This window comes from Labrus mixtus, chromosome 22 (genome assembly GCF_963584025.1).
Source record: "Labrus mixtus chromosome 22, fLabMix1.1, whole genome shotgun sequence".
Taxonomy (NCBI): Eukaryota; Metazoa; Chordata; class Actinopteri; order Labriformes; family Labridae; genus Labrus; species Labrus mixtus.
In genome coordinates this window covers 8,671,736-8,690,434 of record NC_083633.1, presented here as the reverse complement: position 1 = coordinate 8,690,434, position 18,699 = coordinate 8,671,736, and the positions used below count along the sequence as shown (strand labels likewise).

The window sequence follows — 18,699 nt, the reverse complement described above, 5'->3', positions numbered from 1 at the left end:
AACATGAGCTAACTGTAACACACACACACACACACAGACACACACACACACACACACACACACACAGACACACACACTTAATTGTCTCCCTTAGATGACATAAGTTATAGATTTTTTGACAAAAAATTAAAATTAAAGGACTAAATCTTGCACATTTTTTCTTACATTTTAATGTGAAAACAAGTAATTGATTAATAAAGACAAGAAGTTAAACACTTTCACCCTAAAACAAAAATAAAAAACACTTTTTATTTTTAAGTTGTTTGTGGCGTCAAATGAAGCCATGAAACTTTTCAAGTTATTTTTTATACATCGTTTCTCTGTTTTAGATTCAGTTATTATTCAGTGGTTTTATAGTTCCACAGTAAAGTATGATTTTTGTTTTTATTCACGTGCTGTGCATGCTTTCTGTTGTTTGGTGGCAGCGCCACCTCGTGGTTGGATGACGTCACTGCAGACAAAAAATGGACAAACTCAACAAAATCAATTTGACTTTGTAATTTTTAAACTTTTTTAAATTTTTACGAGACAAATTAATCAAACATGACGACATGACATTTCAGGTCTTTGTGTTTCTCGATGTTTTATATATATATATATATATATATATATATATATATATATATATATATTATTATTATTATTATTATATTTTTTTTTTCTTGATTTATGAATCGTGAAATGATTTCCCGGGAGCCAACAAGTGAGTACAAAAAGTTTTATTCATAGAAGCATCACATTATCAGCAGCAGGAAGGCCATTTCCAGCAGACCACCTGTCCTCCTCAGGTGAGTGCACTCATTTGTCTCAGGTGGGCACCTCCAGTTCTCGCGAGAAAAGAGAAAGCGGCGTTAGCTTCCTCGTCCGGGCTCGTTGCACGGCCCTCCGGTAAATGTAGCCGTTGTACCGTTTCCCGAAGCGGAGCCCGAACGGGTTGAAGTTGAACTTGCTCCTCCGGTCGTTGCAGAGGAGCTGCCGCTGCTCCTCGTTCTCCCGCAGAGAGAAGCACGTGCTCGGGTCCTCCTCCGGAAACTCTCCGGTGGACCTCCTGCTGAGAGCGGAGAGGACTGAACCTGTGGAGGACACCGGAGACAACATTAGAGAAGGTGAGTACACAGAATTCACCTGCAGCCTGCAGCTGGGTGAGAGACAGGTGAGGGACTTTTTAAAAGACGAAGCGCCTGTTGATATTTCTACGGAAGTCGAAAACGACCATCTTCACATGTTTTTAATGCTGTGATCTCTGAACAAATATTAGTCAAAATCATCCACAAAAAATGTCATCCCCCACTTTCTCGCTCTCTCTCTGATTCCTGGCTCTATCCTCTGTCCTGTCTCAAATCATAAAAGTAATCAAAAGCTCAAAAATAAACCTTTAAATAAAAAAAAAATAAAAAATGCATTTCATTATTTAACTAATGGAGAGTTCTCTTTATTCGTCAAGCTTTAAGTTTTTCTTTCGCTGCATGTTTCTGTTTGAATGTTTTTTCTGTCGAACGTAAAAATGAAGATTAAAAATGATAGATTAAATACAGAAAGCGCCATTCAGGGGACCCGAGGATGTTTTCCAGGTCCATGAGGGGCCAAACAGAGAACACATCTGGGACAGATATCAGGGGATGGGAGAGCGATGGAGAGGCACAGTTAAGGGAGGAGAGCAGGCAGCGTTTGAGGAGTATGAGGAGGATGTTCTTGGTTGAGATTTGACTTTTTTTTTTAAATCTTTACATCCCTACTTACAAGAGGTCCAAAATGCTGCTGCTAAGTTGCTGACGAAATCATCCAGACGGTCTCATGTCTCTAAGTCTTTGAGGCTCCTCATCAGTTTCAGAATCCAGTTTAAACTTCTTGTTTATCGTGTTTAGAGGCGTGCATGGGCGAGCTCCAGCTGCTGAAGCCATATAACACCAGCAGGTCCCTGAGGTCCTCTGACCGGGGTCTGCTGGTTGTTCCTCGCACAAGACTTAGAGGTTATGGCACCTCCATTTTTGGAGCGGTCTTTCTGCTGATCTGAGAGCCGTGAACGCTATGGACACTTTTTTTTTTTTTTTCATCTGTCTGTGTCTAATTTCATGTCTCTGTTTGTAACGTCTCTGCTCAATCCTTTACTGTGAAGCACTTTGTGACGTCTGCTCTATAAAAAAAACTTTACGTACTTACTCGTTCATTGGTTGATCAAATGTTTCGTGTGTAAAACCACATTAAACAAATAATTAATAAATTAAATTTACTCGACTAAAATCTAAAAAGTCTTAAAATATTTAGATTCATGCAAAGAACCAAAAACAGGTTTTTAATCGAGATAATCTGTTGTGACGTCGTCTCTGCTCATCCTTACAATCGAGTGATCTAAAAAGGTATTCAAGAGTATTATCTAGGGGCGCTAGTGGCTTAGAGGTTAGTGCACGCGTCCCATGTACGGACACTTCCAGGTTCAAACCTGACCTGTGGCTCCTTTCCCGCATGTCACCCCCCACTCTCACCCAGTTCTCACTCTATCCATCGTCCTATCTCTGAAATAAAGGCATGGAAAGCCCCAAAACAAACCTGTAGAAAATAATAATATTATCTAAAGACTTTTATCTCCCAGTTTACTTCATATTGATCTTCCTCCTACCTGTGTCAGGTGTCTTCTGCACAGAGTCGGCTCCCTGCAGAGCTGCTCCTCGTCCATCCTGACCCACGATGAGCCCGCAGACCACCACCAGAGCCGCCAGCCTCATGTCGGATTTTTTAAAAAAGTGTTCCTCCGTCTCAGGGTGTGAAAATTAAAGTGCATGCGCCCGTTCACCTGTTTTATATTTCCACCAGGTGACCTCGTGCTCCTGCTGCTCTCAGCCAATCACGTCCGCCCTGCGTCTCCGTGCGCTAAATTGCGGAGCGTTTTGGAAAAATGCATCATTCATGATCGGCTCTTCTGGGAAAAAGGATGACAGTGACGACTCTGCCTGTGTCGGGCAACATGTGAGTGCATGTCGGTGAATTAATGAAAACGTAAAAAAGCAGATAAGTGACTCGAGGCAGCCCGACGTGTAAACACACAGATCAGGCTTCTGATTGGTCACAGAGGCAGAGAGATGGACTGAGATGTGGTAAACTGCTGTTTGATGTATCCCTGCTGCACCGTGCACGGTCGTGTTTGCAGCTGAAGGGAAATGATGCTGTTTATGAAACATTTCCAGGATCTGATTGAGGAGAACTCGTAGATATCAGGAGCGTTAGTCCTCTTAGGAGAACCCTGAAGGTCAAAACTTAACTTGAGTTAAGTTAAGAGAAGACAGGATAGAGTGCATATTATCTATAACTCACATCTCTACATCTGTCTGCTGTTCTTTATGTTTTACACAACAACAACATTTCCCTCCTGAATCCAAAATAACTCAAAAAAAAAATGTTCTGACCTCTAAACTGGCACAAATGAATGTGAGGGTAACTGAAAACCACATTTAAGATTCATCTGGAAATGTATTGTGAAAAATTCAGACTTTCATGATGTGTTCACAGCAAATGCTCAACTTCTGAATTCATGGTGCAGCCATCCTAAGCGTCAAAGCCCGGGCTGATGATTAAAATCAAACTCTTAGGTCGTGATGTCGTCCTGAAAATCAGCTCTGCTGTGATTGGGTCTGAAGATAATCACAGTATATAACAGTTATACATGAGCAGGAAATAAAAGGACAAAAGGTAAAAATCAACAACAGATTATTTTTTAACTCCACCAACACAACTTTTCCCATACTTAACCTGAAGCAAGACTGTTGCTAAGCAACCCAATCACCCTGTTCTACTGTTGGTAGAGCAACACCTTTGTTGGTGTCCATGGTTACCACAGAGCAGCTGCTCTGTTGGTGTCCATGGTTACCACAGAGCAGCTCCTCTGTTGGTGTCCATGGTTACCACAGAGCAGCTCCTCTGTTGGTGTCCATGGTTACCACAGAGCAGCTCCTCTGTTGGTGTCCATGGTTACCACAGAGCAGCTCCTCTGTTGGTGTCCATGGTTACCACAGAGCAGCTGCTCTGTTGGTGTCCATGGTTACCACAGAGCAGCCGCTCTGTTTAAAAGCCAGAGGGCGCCACTGAACCACAGTTTGTCCATCAAAACCATCAAAAACACAAAAGTGATTCTGTAGTTTATTTTTCCGGTTATTCATACGTTCATCTTCTCCTGGCTTCATGACTGTACTTGGTTATATACCGGGATGATCCAGTCGTCCCTGTCCCGCCTGCAGCTGGTCCAAAACAATGCAGTCCGGCTGCTGACTGGGTCCAGGAAGAGGGAGCCTATCAGTCCGATCCTAGCGTCACTTCACTGGCTCCCACTACGCTTCAGGGTTAATTAGTTTTTAAAGTCCTGAATGGCTCGGCCCCCCTGCACATATCTGATCGCCTCAGCCCGTACACTTCATCTAGTCCCCTTAGATCCGCCGACATGGGCCTCGTGGCGGTCCATCGCTCACACATCGAGCTCAAAGTCGACCGTGCCTTTGCAGTCAAAGACCCTAAACTGTGGAACAGCCGCCCCCCCTTCCATCAAGTCCGCCCCCTTTGCCTCAAATCGTATTTTTATACGTTAGTGTTTGAGCCCTCTGGTCCTGTATAGGTGGATTACTTATTGATTTCTTTGTTGTGATTTTTGTATATAATCGTTGTAAACTAGTGTTTGTTGTTTCTTTAGTGCTGCTGCTGTTTTTAAATGTGCTTTCTAAATAAATGTGACTACCCTTCGTCCTCGTGTGCAGACCTGCTTCCATTCATCAACATTTCACAATCCCACCGAGTTCATCACACACAACTCCAGCAAACCTTTAACCCTGACGTGTGTGTCTGTGTGTGTCTGTGTGTGTGTAAGGTAAACGTCCCCTCCTGCTGGTTGGAGGTCATCCTCAGTAGGCGGGTTGCAGCTCTTTGACCCCGTCACTCTCTTTTATCTCCTCCTGTTGTGTCAGGAGGTCTGTCCCCGCCTCGTCCAGGACCTCCACAGTCTCGTCTGAAGGATCCACAGGTTCCACAGTTTCTCGATTCCAGCTGCTTTCTGTCGGGACCTCCAGACGCTGTGAGATGCCGCTGTCTCGCTCCCTGTCCATGACGTCCCTGAGCGGGCTGCTGCCGTCCTGGGAGGAGGACGAGCTGCCCGTGGAGGACCTGCTGCTGTTCGAGGTGGCCTGGGAGGTCACCAACAAAGGTACAGATGCTTCACCTCTGACAGGAAATACATCTTTGAATAGATGCATCTATTAAGTAGAAATACTGTAAGTTCAACTAGGGCATTTTTGACTGGATAGAACTCGGCCTTCATGTCATCGACTGGCTCACTGTTTGAATGAAGAAGGAAACTTTCTGCATGTCTCAGATTGAGCACAGAGAACTTAAAAAGAACATTGAAAAGAACACAGACAAACACATTGTTATGTCTATCAGAGTGTCTAAATGAAGTCCTCTACCCTAAACATCGCCTCTTTTCCCCAGAAAGAGCAAACATTGAATCCAGTCTGCTCCCTCTGAAGAGCTAAACATTAAACTGCACAGAAGTTGCAACATGCTTTGGCTGATTGAGCTTCCTGATGCCCACATGTCAGTGAATGAAATCAAAGGCAGAATGAATGTAAAAACAAATATGCACGTATTGGAAAAAAATATCACGAGCCAAGTTCAGTGTGCTGCATGAGATGAAGGATGCAAAGGCTTCTTTTTAGTCCACATCCTGCACCTGCAGCCTGAAGCTCAAAGTGCACATTCAGACCAAAGGGGGTGCAGAAGGACACTATGAACCTGTGATCTAAATTCAATGTGAGCTGGTTTGTCATGGAACATATACAACACATTTGTTTCCGCTATTTATGTCCGCTTTGAGGGCGTTTTGTCCAGAACAAACACTTAACCCTTAAGTTCACTGTGCTTCAAATGAAGCTACGATCAACAAGTTCCCTCAAAAAGCAAAGACGCTGTGGAGTGGAGCGTTTGCAAATCTTGCTTTGGCGTCGGCGTTCCCATCCGTTAGTCCACCCCTGATTGTTTCTGGTAAATATTTTTCATACTGTGATGTATTTTCCTCCTCCAGGAAACCTCTGATGTTCAATGAATAATTCATTGGGAATGCAGATTGCAAACCTGTGCACCTTCCTGTTTGTTTTTTTCTGCCCTGTCGAGTCTGCCTCAGGCTGACATTTTGGGAGGTTAACCGATGACAAAGTTGTTGGCGTGTTGCTGCTGATCAACAACCGCCCTTTTGTGAGATCACCACACAGAGGTCGCGTGTGTTGTCGGGCTTCTGCACGCCGTCACAGCCGTCAGGAGGAACCAAAGAGGCCTCGGAGTGTTTGTACTTCCAGTAGATGCCTCCAAAAAAAAGGGGCAACCAAAATCGTTAACCACCAGAATGAAAAGCTTTTTGGCCTTTTTGCCTTTTATGGACAGGACAGCTGAAGAGAGACAGGAAACACTGGGAGGAGAGAGAGTCGGGGACGGCATGCTGCAAAGGGCCGAGGTCGGATTCAAACCCGCTGACAGGACTACAGTCTCTGTGCATGTGGCGCACGACATAACCTTGAAGAGTTTAGAAGACACATCTCATAATGAGCGGTTTTATTAATGATTTTAAGCATCAGGTTTTAATGTCAGGAATAGAAACGTGCAGCTGTCACTTTATTCCCCTCTTCTCTTCTTCCTCCTCGACGACTTGAATATTTCGCACCGTGACAAGCGTTTGGACGCTGTTGGAATATAAACTCTGTGTTTCTGTGCAGCCTGACGTTGTTTTCCAACAGTTCAGAGGTTATCGGTCGTTCTACCGTCTTCTTATATAACATCTCGTCGATGATGCAGCTCGGACGTCAGAGTGAGCTCACCGACTCTGTCTGCTCCGTCATATCAATATTTGTCTTTGACACCAAGCGAAACAGATCCACATGTTTGGACTTTGACATTTCGATTCATTCTGTTTGTTTGTGTCACTCAATAGTTTGTGTATCAACAGTTAGAGTTAGGAAGGAGGGCGATAGATTCAAAATAAACTTTTTATTAAAGGAGCAGTATGTAGCTCTGACACCTAGTGTTTAAAATGGGTACTGCAGTCCAAATTCTAAACATTGTAGAGAGCTGTCTCAACCCCCTCCTCTCTAGAGTCGATGCTCACACAGGTTACCATGTGGTGGACACTGAAGCTTCAGTGTTTATCCAGCTCTGCATCAGTCTGTAAACCTTTCTGTGTTCTAACCTCTCTCCATTTTTCAAAAAGCTTCTCCAACATTGATCCTAATTTGAGCACGTTTCTGCTCGTGGAGCTTATTAGAAACATGCAGAGGCTTTTTAGGTCGAGTACAATCACTTCTATCTGAACCACTTCACTTGCCCGCTTCCATCGCTGCAACACCTGTTGGTTTGACCTGATAACTGCTCTCATATCTGACAAACCGAGGACCTCCTTACTCTATTAGGATATATGATGTGTGAGATTTGCCTCGGCTGTACTGAATCTTCCTGCAGAGTGATTGTTAAGGCGACTTCTGTCTTTGTGTGTGTGCCTGCAGTCGGAGGGATCTACACGGTGATTCAGACCAAAGCTAAGATCACGGTGGACGAGTGGGGGGAGAACTACTTTATGATGGGGCCGTACTTCGATCACAACTTTAAGACGCAGGTGGAGGGCTGCGAGCCGCCGCACCCCGCCATCAGGAAGGCCATGGACGCACTCATCAACAACGGCTGCCAGGTGAGAGACACGGAGAGATATCGGCTTAATGTTTGAATAGAATCAAAGACGCTGTCGTGGTTTTAATGATTTAGAAACTTTAAAGCTGGTCGTCCTTCAAACAGGGACATGATGATACAGTCATTGGACATTACCTCTTATTACCTCTCTAATGAACAAGAACATGTAACTCGGGACTTTTGACTTCCTTTTTGTCTTCAATTACTTTATGTTGGGGCGCTGGTGGTGCAGTGGTAAATGTGCGCGCCCCATGTAAAGAGGCTTTAGTCCTCTACGCAGGCGGCCCCGGGTTCAAATCAGACCTGTGGCTCCTTTCCTGCATGTCCCCCCCCCCCTCTCTCTCCTTGATTTCTGACTCTATCTACTTTCCTGTCTTTCTAATAAAGGCACATAAAAAACCAAAAATCTTAACTTTGTTGAAACACGAGGGAAATGTTCCTCTCTCACTGATGCTGTTCACCTCCTACCAACAAATGCTGGCCACTAGATGGCGCTCCTATACCAGAGAAGCAGAACATGATGGTGTTTTTTCTGATCTTTTATTTACCTTTCATGCACACAGAGGAGCCTGATTCACTAAGAACCCATATGAGACCTGGAGCTGGATGTCTTCTCTTAGGGGACGTCACAGAAGAGACCTTTAAACTGTTTATTTAATTATTGGGGGAAAAGTGAATGAATAAGGCATCTCTACAGGTTTAAAGGAGAGAGAGCACATGTTGACTGCTGGATCTTAAGTTCACCTGAGAGCCTGTTCAGGTCCCCCTAGGCCCAGAAACCTGCGGGAAGACGTTGCCATGTTTAAGCTGCTCATTAGGAGCTGAACAGTGTGCAGACCTTTCTCTCTGTTTCTGCACCTGTTTGCATTTCGCTTGGACGTGTTCACTAGTTTTCTCTTTTTCAAGCTTACGACTAAACCGTGAAACTCTATGAAACATCCTTTCAACTCACTAGTGAAGGTAACAAAAACCTTGCTGGGCAAAGCTGCAGAGAAATGTGCATGAAATGGTTTCATATCTGTATTAGACTGTGTTATATTTCAAAAGTTGAACTATTGAACACGCGTTATTTCTTCTGCTACTTAAAGGAAGACACTGGACACTGACTCTAGCAGGCAGAAACAGGTCTCTCGTGCTGTGTGAGCTCTGAACTCTGCATGTTTTCAGGATCACTGTAAGATTGGATTCCGAAAAAAACGCTTTCTAAACGTGTTCCTCCTCTGCTGGTGTCGATGCCGCAGGTCCATTTTGGCCGCTGGCTGATCGAGGGCAGTCCCTACGTGATCCTGTTCGACGTGGGCTCTGCTGCCTGGAACCTGGACCGCTGGAAGGGGGACCTGTGGCACACCTGCAACATCGGCCTGCCCTTCGAGGACCGCGAGGCCAACGACGCGCTCATCCTGGGCTCCCTGATCGCCTGGTTCTTCAAAGAGGTCGCAGCTGCTCTTTAACCCCCTCTCTGTGTCACCGCTTCTGAACGTCCACATTTTAATTTTGACACTTTAAACTCTCTCTCTCTCTCTCTCTCTCTCTCTCTCTCTCTTCTCTTTGGTTGTTCAGCTGACAGACGAGCTGGGAGACACACCGAATGTCATCGCTCAATTCCACGAGTGGCAGGCGGGTCCAGGCCTTATTCTCTCTCGCTCCCGCAAGATCCCCATGGCCACCATCTTCACCACACACGCCACGCTGCTGGGACGATACCTGTGTGCCGGGAACGCAGACTTCTACAACAACCTGGGCAAGGTGAGAGGGCGATGACGTCATGCAGGAAGAGAAGTTGTTTCTCAAACGTCCTCCTCGTTAATGCACCTCAAAGTCAAAGTTTCCTGTGCAAGTCCACATCGATATTATAGACGGATAGATAATAACATAAAGATGCATCAAACAAGAACGATCTGAACTTCTGAACACGCTCACATTTCTGTTACCTAATAATCGTTTTCTCGTTCAGAGCTTCAGCCCGAATCTCGCCGTCTTTACATCCACTTAGAGCATCATTAGTGTTGTTGTGTTGTGTGTGCAGATGTCAGTGTGTAGCGTGTAATTGGCTCCGCCGCTCACACGCTAAAGGTCAGCGTGCAGCTAAAGGCCACTCACCGCCGAATCGTTGACTGAGCAGGTGTTTGTAACCTGCAGAGGAACTTTGTTTGTTTAGTCGATGGAATCACATCAGTATTCATTTTCAGATTTATGAACTGTGACACACACACACAGTCCTGGAAAGTCTGAATTTATCTGTGTGTGTGTGTGTGTGTGTGTGTGTGTGTGTGTGTGTGTGTGTGTGTGTGTGTGTGTGTGTGTGTGTGTGTGTGTGTGTGTGTGTGTGTGTGTGTGTGTGTGTGTGTGTGTGTGTGTGTGTGTGTGTGTGTGTGTGTGTGTGTGTGTGTGTGTGTGTGTGTGTGTGTGTGTGTGTGTGTGTGTGTGTGTGTGTGTGTGTGTGTGTGTGTGTGTGTGTGTGTGTGTGTGTGTGTGTGTGTGTGTGTGTGTGTGTGTGTGTGTGTGTGTGTGTGTGTGTGTGTGTGTGTGTGTGTGTGTGTGTGTGTGTGTGTGTGTGTGTGTGTGTGTGTGTGTGTGTGTGTGTGTGTGTGTGTGTGTGTTACAGTTTGACGTGGATAAGGAGGCGGGCGAGAGGCAGATCTACCATCGTTACTGTCTGGAGCGAGCAGCCGTCCACTGCGCTCACGTCTTCACCACCGTCTCTCAGATCACCGCCGTGGAAGCTCACCAGATGCTGCACAGGAAGCCAGGTGGGGAAACTTTTCACCATTACACCCTCAAACTCCAGCACGGGAAGCCTTTTTCTAAACGAGCAGTACGTCCTGATTGGTCTAAAACGAGAACAGATGTGACATCCTCGAACTGATTCAGGAAAAATCTAAAGTCTGCATCAAACCAGTCTCCCTAATGTACCATTTCCCACAATGCAAAGCGGCAGGTCAGAGGTTGACATGACGGACAACGACGTCCATCGCAACAGAGGAAATAATCCCAATCAGACTGAACCACACAAAGAGACCACCAGTTATCTTTGTTGATTCTCCAAATCATGAAAATCGAAATGAATCTCTCGTCAGCATCGTTTTGACGTCAGCTGGGCTGTTGTTTACCTCCTCATTCCCAAATCAATCATTTGGTCCCAAGAGGATGACCCCCAAAGGGTTCAGGGTCTGATAGGCGGGGCTGCTCCTCAAACGCTTAAGTAGATCTGAGGGACAAAAACAGCTGGGAGCGCCTGTGGAGCGGTGCCGCGTGTGCATACAGGTGACCAAATAAAAGAAGTGGGAAATGTCATAAAGAGTGGAGGTAGATCCTCACGCTGGATTTGATTGGCTGCTTCTGCCAAAAGTGAGCGCTGCGACTCGGCGTCTTGAGCTGAAAAGTTTTCTGCACGCTTTTTCTGCACGCCCTTACACCGCTATAAAAACATGTTGCACAGCAGATAACAGCGACGAATGGTTTTACTGGTGACCCTTTCCTGGCGGTGCATCTCTGTGTAATCGGGCTGTTAAACTTCCTGTTTGAAAAATAACATAACTTCCGTAAGAATCTCTAAATTGTTGTTTCATGATTACAGATGTGGTGACGCCGAACGGTCTGAATGTGAAGAAGTTCTCGGCGATGCACGAGTTTCAGAACCTGCACGCCACCAGCAAGGCTCGCATCCAGGAGTTTGTGAGAGGTCACTTCTACGGGTGGGTTAGATCTATCCCAGACACACGTTAATGGTCTTCTTCAGTCAAAGATGAATATGACTCGAACCGTTTCCCGACTCTGATTCTCCTCTCGACAGGCATCTGGACTTTAACCTGGAGAAAACGCTCTTCTTCTTCATCGCTGGACGCTACGAGTTCTCCAACAAAGGAGCGGATATCTTCCTTGAATCGCTGTCCAGACTCAACTACCTGCTGCGGGTGAGGACCTGCAGACCTTCTGATCTAGAAGAACTCTGCTGTATGCTTCAAATGTGCAAAATCAGCATAAAATACACCTTCAAAATACTTTTAATATCAAAGAGGAGGCAGACATGGATTCACCCTGAGAGAGGGGACACATATTATAGTTGATGAAGCTGATTTTAGAGATTAGGACCTTATTAAGATGCAGTTAAGTCCATGACTACATGCAGATCTTAAAGTGTTCTGCAGACTGCTTTTGAGGGCGCACTCGGCAATCCGTACCAAGCCAAAGTACAACTGACCCCCCAAAGTCCAGTTCATTGGACTAATCTGAGTACTCGGTTCTGTGATCAAGCTCAGTTCACGTCCTCGGCCCTGGAACCGTCCCGGTTTAGTGACGTCGCTCCCCTAGCGACACAGTATGTCTTAAAGGTACAGTACACATTTTTAACTGTCACAGCACGGTTGGAAGAGGTGGACAATCGATCACCACCTCGCATAATCGAGACAATCCAGGAGCGTTAGAGGGGCGTGGTGCGAGTGCGCCTTCAGACCAAGTTCAATCTTCATGTCGGAGGTTCTATAGGAATTAAAGCCTTGCTGAACTCGACCATCGCTTCATCCACAGGTCCACAGAAACGACGTGACGGTCGTAGTTTTCTTCATCATGCCGGCTAAAACCAACAACTTCAACGTGGAGTCGCTGAAAGGTCAGGCGGTGCGCAAACAGCTCTGGTACGTCTTCCTTTAACTAACAGTTCATCACAACATGTGGACGTCATGAAACACTTCATATGTGGTTGAATCCACTGTGACCTAGATCCTCTCTGTCTTTGAGTTTGGCCTGAAGGTCCGCGTTGAATTCATGTTTTCCTCTGACTCTCTCAGGGACACCGCTCACTCTGTGAAGGAGAAGTTTGGTAAAAACCTGTACGAGGCTCTGTTAAAGTAAGTACTCGTCTCTGTGTCTGATATAAGAACATAAGGGGTCGTATTTTATTTGGGGTCAAACTGCTGCCAGTATTCATTCATAACAACAGACGGAAAAACTTAACTTTATAGAGAGTAGGGTCCGATCTGCAGCCAGATGCTCTGCAGGTAGAGAGAATCAAAGAGAGAGAGAGAGAGAGAGAGAGAGAGAGAGAGACGTCCGTGGTTCAGTCTCTCTTTGAAAACAGGGAATGTGGAGCAACAGAATCAGTGAAACAGAAGTTGCATTGCACCTCTACAATTGTTTTCTTTATAAAAACCAGTTTGCTCTTCATGAAGTCTTCGTCAGGGGGGGCTGATGGCCTCGCGGTTGGGTGGCGCCATGTACCGAGGGTCCTCTGGGCGGGCAGTCTGGGTTCCTGAGTTTCATTCCTCACACTCTTATCTGCTGTTCTATTTAAATAAAGCTAAAGAAATGTGCCTTATAATCGGGGTCATCATATATTCATGCTAATGTGTTTTCCACCTCTATAATTCCTGTTTAAATCAGCCCTTAGTGTGGTTGTTAGATTCAGATCAAACATGATCTAATTTGTTTTGTCCTCAGAGGAGAGATCCCAGACATGAACTCCATCCTGGACAGAGACGACTTCACCATCATGAAGAGAGCCATCTACGCCACACAGGTACGCACAGTTCTCCGTTTACAGTCAGAGTGGCGGGTTTTCATCGGTCGTGTTTGGTTTTTCCTCATATCTATTCATTCCCTAATCTCAGAACCTTTGGGTTGTACAGACTCTGGTTCCACCTCGTGTTCTGAGGATTATGTGGAAGAGTTTAAATATCTCAGGGTCTCGTTCACAGTGAGGGTAAAAAGGACCGGGAGATTGACAGGCGGATTGGCTCAGCATCAGCAGGAATGCGGGGCGTCGTGCAACTTGGGGTTAAGTGTCTTGCCGAAGGACACATTGGAAATGCGGCTGCAGGAGCTGGGGATCAAACCCCCCTGACTCTACCACTGAGCCACAGCAGCCACATAAACACAGAGTCAGACATACATGCAGACACAGCGCTGCGCTCCCCCAATAGCTCCACTGAAACCGTCCCTCCTCTGTTACTACCTCTGAGGATGGTACAAAGGCGTTAAACAGCATCGGGCTACTGTAACTCCTTTCCATTGAAGAAATAGAAGCTAGAGAACTCGTCGTCTACTTCAGGAATTACTTGAGAAAAGCATTAACTCTTCTAAATGAGGCTCTCTGTGTCTTTAAAGATTGCTGCTGCTCGTCAGTTCACAGACGCAGGTTTAAAAATATCTGCAGAGAGAAAAAGCTGTAGAGATAAATCTTGACCCCCTCATCTCCTCGGCTCAGTTTTCTATGAATGGAGGGGGGAAGTCATTAACTCTGCTGGATCAATATGAGCGAGTTATTGCAGCACATGGAGGGGATTCCCCTGCAAGGGAAAGTATGAATGAACATGCAGCCGCCATGTCGGGCGACCCGCGGGTCAATAGCGCGCCGTCAATGTGGAGGTGATCTATGTTACAGCACCGTGTCACAAAACACAGCGCTTATAAAAAGGTCTTCTTTTCAATTACATGAATTTATGCCCATGTCAATATGCTCTGGGAAACGGAGCGTGAACGGTATTGACTGTAAGAGTGTGAAGAGTGATCGATCGGTGAGTCGACCTGATTGCCGATTGGAGGAAAAAACGTCGAGATTAATTCTCTCTTTGTTATTTTTCATGTTTGGCCCTCCTCGTTTCCCTCCCAACAACCCCATCCTTTAAATACCAGCCAAAGTTAGACGTCCAGTTTAAAGATTCCTCTCAGTCCCCGACTTAAAAAGAAGACATCTATTTACAGATTAAAGGTCCAATCAGTAAGATGTGTAGTGAGTGAAATGATAAAGTGACCTCACTATATGATCAGACATTAAGGAAACATGCTATGTTGAAGTGCTGGCTTCTCTGACAACAATGCAGCAGCCAGTATGTCCTCCTTCTAACTTTAGATTCTGCTCCTGAATGCTCTGGATTTGTTTGGACCAGAGAAGGTAGGCGCTTTTAAGGCACCCCCACACGGCCGTTTTGGACGCCCCTCGGTTTGTCAGATATGAGAGCAGTTATCAGGTCAAACCAACAGGTGTTGCAGCGATGGAAGCGGGCAAGAGAAGTGGTTCAGATAGAAGTGATTGTAACCGACCTAAAAAGCCTCTGCAGGTTTCTAATAAGCTCCACGAGCAGAAACGTGCTCAAACTAGGATCAATGTTGGAGATGCTTTTTGAAAAATGGAGAGAGGTTAGAACACAGAAAGGTTTACAGACCGATGCAGAGCTCTTTGCAGGTTTTGTTTTTACCTGTGGTGCAAAAGCTAAACGGGTTGTAGAGTTGTGCCTCAGGTTTGTTGTCTCCTTTCAGAGAAGTGACAGTCATCATGTGACCTGTAGATTAAATGTGTGACTCCTTTCATGTAGTGAGGCGTTGGTGTGAGACGGTAATCAGATATCGTTAGCTCCGTGTTTAGCTAATGCCTCTGCTGATCAATACTGCTCTGAATCACAGTCTGAAAGGTTAACTGCCGAGCACCGCTGTGTATGTGTGTGTCTGATTGTCGTACATGTTTCAATCTTTAATCCTGAAACAATGAACGTATTGATTGGATCATTATGGAAATTATTTTCCCTGGAAGGTAAATGGATTTCTTCAAATCAGCATGAAAGCAACGACTCGTTAATCTATAGTTACACATGTTATCTGAACGACTCGTATGCGGATCCTCCCTGGAGTCTTTTATTTTGTCCATTTACTGACTAACCTGTCTCCTCTCAGAGACACAGCCTCCCTCCAGTGACCACTCACAACATGCTGGACGACGCCACAGACCCCATCCTGTCCAACGTCAGACGCATCGGCCTCTTCAACTCCAGGAACGACCGCGTCAAGGTAACGAGCTGGTTGAATGTGGATGTCTGTACGCAACTGGTGCTGACTTACTCACGCGTAACGTCTGTCCTCGTGTCAGATCATCTTCCACCCTGAGTTCCTGTCCTCCACCAGTCCTCTGCTGCCCATGGACTACGAGGACTTTGTCCGTGGCTGTAACCTCGGCGTGTTCCCGTCCTACTACGAGCCCTGGGGATACACACCCGGTAACCTTCTGACACAAGACGTTCCCACACATGAAAGTTTCTAGAGCATTTCAGGAGGACTGCCCCTGAAATCCTCCTGATCTGTTTGTTCACACATGCACCTGACAGCGGAAGACTTTCCCTGTTAGACAGGAGGGGGAGGGGAGGGGGGGGGATGTTTGAGAGCGACTTTTGTCAAGTGTTTCAAACACACGGCAGCAACAGCGTTGTATTTGAATGTACCTCTCCAGGTGAATGTACTGTGATGGGGATCCCCAGTGTGACCACCAACCTGTCCGGTTTCGGCTGCTTCATGGAGGAGCACGTCTCAGACCCTACTGCGTATGGTACGCACACACACAGACGCACACACACACAGACGCAAACACACAGACGTGTTTTCAGGAGCTGCGTTAGTCCTCAGAGTCTGACTGTGCTCTCTCCTCCACTCTCTCCACCTCCCCCTCAGGTATTTACATCGTGGACCGGCGGTTCCGTTCAGCGGACGAGTCGTGTAACCAGCTGACTCAGTTCATGTTCAGTTTCTGTCAGCAGTCGCGCCGTCAGCGGATCATCCAGAGGAACCGAACCGAGAGGCTTTCTGAGCTGCTGGACTGGAGATACCTGGGACGGGTGTGTTTCTGCAGCACCAGAACAGACTGATGTGTGACAGCAGAATGATCTCTTAACACGCAGAGTGCTGTCTTTGGAAAATAAATGTACATTTACAACCATAGCTGAGATTTATTCTAGGTCTTAAACTTGGATAACTTGCTATAAATTGAGTGCACGCCACGTTTAAGAGAGAGTTGTCCCACTGTCATGATGCTCTTTGTGTTTTGAACTCTGTAAGATTTTCTCACACGTGTTGTTCATAAACTGATTTGCCGTTTTGCCGTCTGCAGTTCTACATAAACGCTCGTCATCTGACGCTGAGCAGAGCTTTCCCAGACAAGTTCAAGATGGACCCCATGGCGCCTCTGAAGGTGAGGAACACTGTGATGACATGAGGAGTCACGAGTATGTAAGTTTCACATTCTCGGGCCAATGTAGGAGGAGAAAATGAATCACCCAGAGCAGGTGTTTACTGTGAAAATCACCAACGTCTGTCCTCTTCAGTGATTCGCTCTCTGAAAGCGTCACACACATGAACATGTGAACTCTTCTCATGTCCGACACATGAAGGAGGCTGCAGGATTTTACCCGCACGGGCTGCTTTAATTGACGGGCTAACATTTAGATGATTGACAGACCGTCATGGTGGAGTGCAGAGCCACGTAACGCCGTGGAACATGAGACCCCAGAGAAGGAAGGAAAGGAGGAATTAGGAAAAGGAAAGGGAAGAAACTGGTGGCGGATATGGAGGACGTGAAATGGGAAGATGAAGAGAAAACAAAAAGGTGGCAGACGTAGAAAAGATGGAAGGTCATGGTTAGGGAGGAGAAAGGAAAAAGGGGTTGAAATAAACGATTGCAGGGAAAGAAAAATCACACAAAGGAGGGAAAAGGAAAGAAGAGGGAAAGTAGTAAAGTAGGAAGGAGAAAGAGGAAGAGGGGAGAAAGACGACGGATAAAGGCTAGAGGGCTGATGGAGAGAAAATGTGTTTTTTGAGCGGGAAGGGAAGTCTGAACTCTCTTGTCCCATTTCTTATCAGCACCTGAACGCACCATGATGAGGTTAAATTGTTCTCAGGTGGTTTTATTAGAAATAAACAGAAAATATTTTTTAAAAAGCCGAAGCAGCTTTATTAATAATCATCTCTGTTTCCTCAGAGCGATGGTTTCCGTTACCCTCGTCCGTACTCGGTGCCCCCGTCACCCTCCGCCTCTGTCCATTCGACCCCCCACCACAGCGACGCGGAGGACGACGACGATGAGCCGTACGATGAAGACGAGGAGGCTGAGAGGGACAGGCTGAACATCAAGTCTCCGTTCGTGCTGGGAGCCGTGCCGGGAAACTGAAATGGTGTGATCACATCCTCACTGTAATGAAATCAGCATCCTGTACTGCTCCAAGTCTTTGCATTTCCACTTCTGTTACACTAAAGGTTTCTTCAAAGTTTGATGATTTGTGAGATAATTAAAAAGCGTCAGTCACAAAACGAAGGCTCCTGTTCTGAAGTTGGGTTCTGTTCTTGGCCCACTGTTGTTTTCATTGTGAGACTATTTTACACAATATTCATCTTCTCTGCTAGATTTGAGTGCTTCATGTTTGTTTGAGAGTTCAGGTTTTCCTTTTGGACATTAACATGTGGCTGTGATGTGAACACGAGCAGCTTCCCTTTGTTTGAAGATCAGGATTTCAGAAGTCAAATATTGACTCTGTCAGCTGCTCTACTGAGTTTTACCCCATAATGTAACGCTGGTGGAAGTTATGTAATTCAAGTGTCTCTCCCACTCAGTTAAAGTTTCACCATGTTTCTCTAACTCTAATGTGTCCCTAGTCTGTCTACAAACCCCCAATGATGAGAAAAATCCATCCTCTCCGTCTTCTGTCTGCTCCTCTTTTCAGAAAAATGTGTGCTCAAACAGACCGTTTGGAGATTTTCCCTTCATGACATCACAAAGGGCAGTAACCCCTCCCCCACGTGGGTGACACTCCCACAGCTAGGTGTTTGTTCTGCCCTCTGAGTCTGCCTTCTCACTGTAAACAATAGGACATGGAGCAAGAAAGCCAGAGACACCCAAGCCCTTCCAGAGAGGGGGCGTGGTCAGACACAGCTCATTTACATATTTAAAGGTACAGACACAGAAACAGCCTGTTCTGAGCAAGGCTAAAATAGAGGGGTTTATAGACATGATCAAATAAAGGATCAGAGTGGATTTAGAACAATAAACTTCACACACGTTTTGAGGCGCTCTGAGACTTATTTACACTGAGTTGAAGAGGAGGAGAATATGTGACCTTTAAGTAGCTGCAGTCCTTTAAAGGAAGTTCAAAATGAAAAACGTTCACCACAACCTCCTCCAACATTTTACTTCTGCTTTTCAATAAATGCACAATCAATAATACAAGTCTACTGATTTCA

General features: G+C 45.8%; 2 protein-coding genes and 1 long non-coding RNA gene across 3 annotated transcripts in view; 1 reads left to right on the top strand and 2 right to left on the bottom strand.

Moving 5' to 3' along the window:
* Window positions 1–18,699, bottom strand: part of LOC132956491 (uncharacterized) — an 89,673-nt gene that overhangs the window by 24,483 nt on the left and 46,491 nt on the right. The window lies entirely within an intron of this gene.
* Window positions 695–2,799, bottom strand: kiss2 (kisspeptin 2). The gene is made up of 2 exons (XM_061029984.1): window positions 2,618–2,799; window positions 695–1,073 (listed from the first exon to the last, which is right to left on the bottom strand). The coding sequence occupies exons 1-2, from the start codon at window positions 2,721–2,723 to the stop codon at window positions 808–810; spliced, it is 372 nt and encodes a 123-aa protein (XP_060885967.1). The 5' UTR covers window positions 2,724–2,799; the 3' UTR covers window positions 695–807.
* On the top strand, window positions 2,915–17,776 carry gys2 (glycogen synthase 2). Its single transcript, XM_061029964.1, has 17 exons — window positions 2,915–2,964; window positions 4,947–5,182; window positions 7,527–7,708; window positions 8,949–9,140; window positions 9,268–9,453; window positions 10,313–10,457; window positions 11,285–11,402; window positions 11,501–11,621; window positions 12,235–12,341; window positions 12,495–12,554; window positions 13,144–13,222; window positions 15,373–15,486; window positions 15,566–15,692; window positions 15,923–16,018; window positions 16,141–16,304; window positions 16,577–16,657; window positions 17,444–17,776. The coding sequence occupies exons 1-17, from the start codon at window positions 2,930–2,932 to the stop codon at window positions 17,630–17,632; spliced, it is 2,232 nt and encodes a 743-aa protein (XP_060885947.1). The 5' UTR covers window positions 2,915–2,929; the 3' UTR covers window positions 17,633–17,776.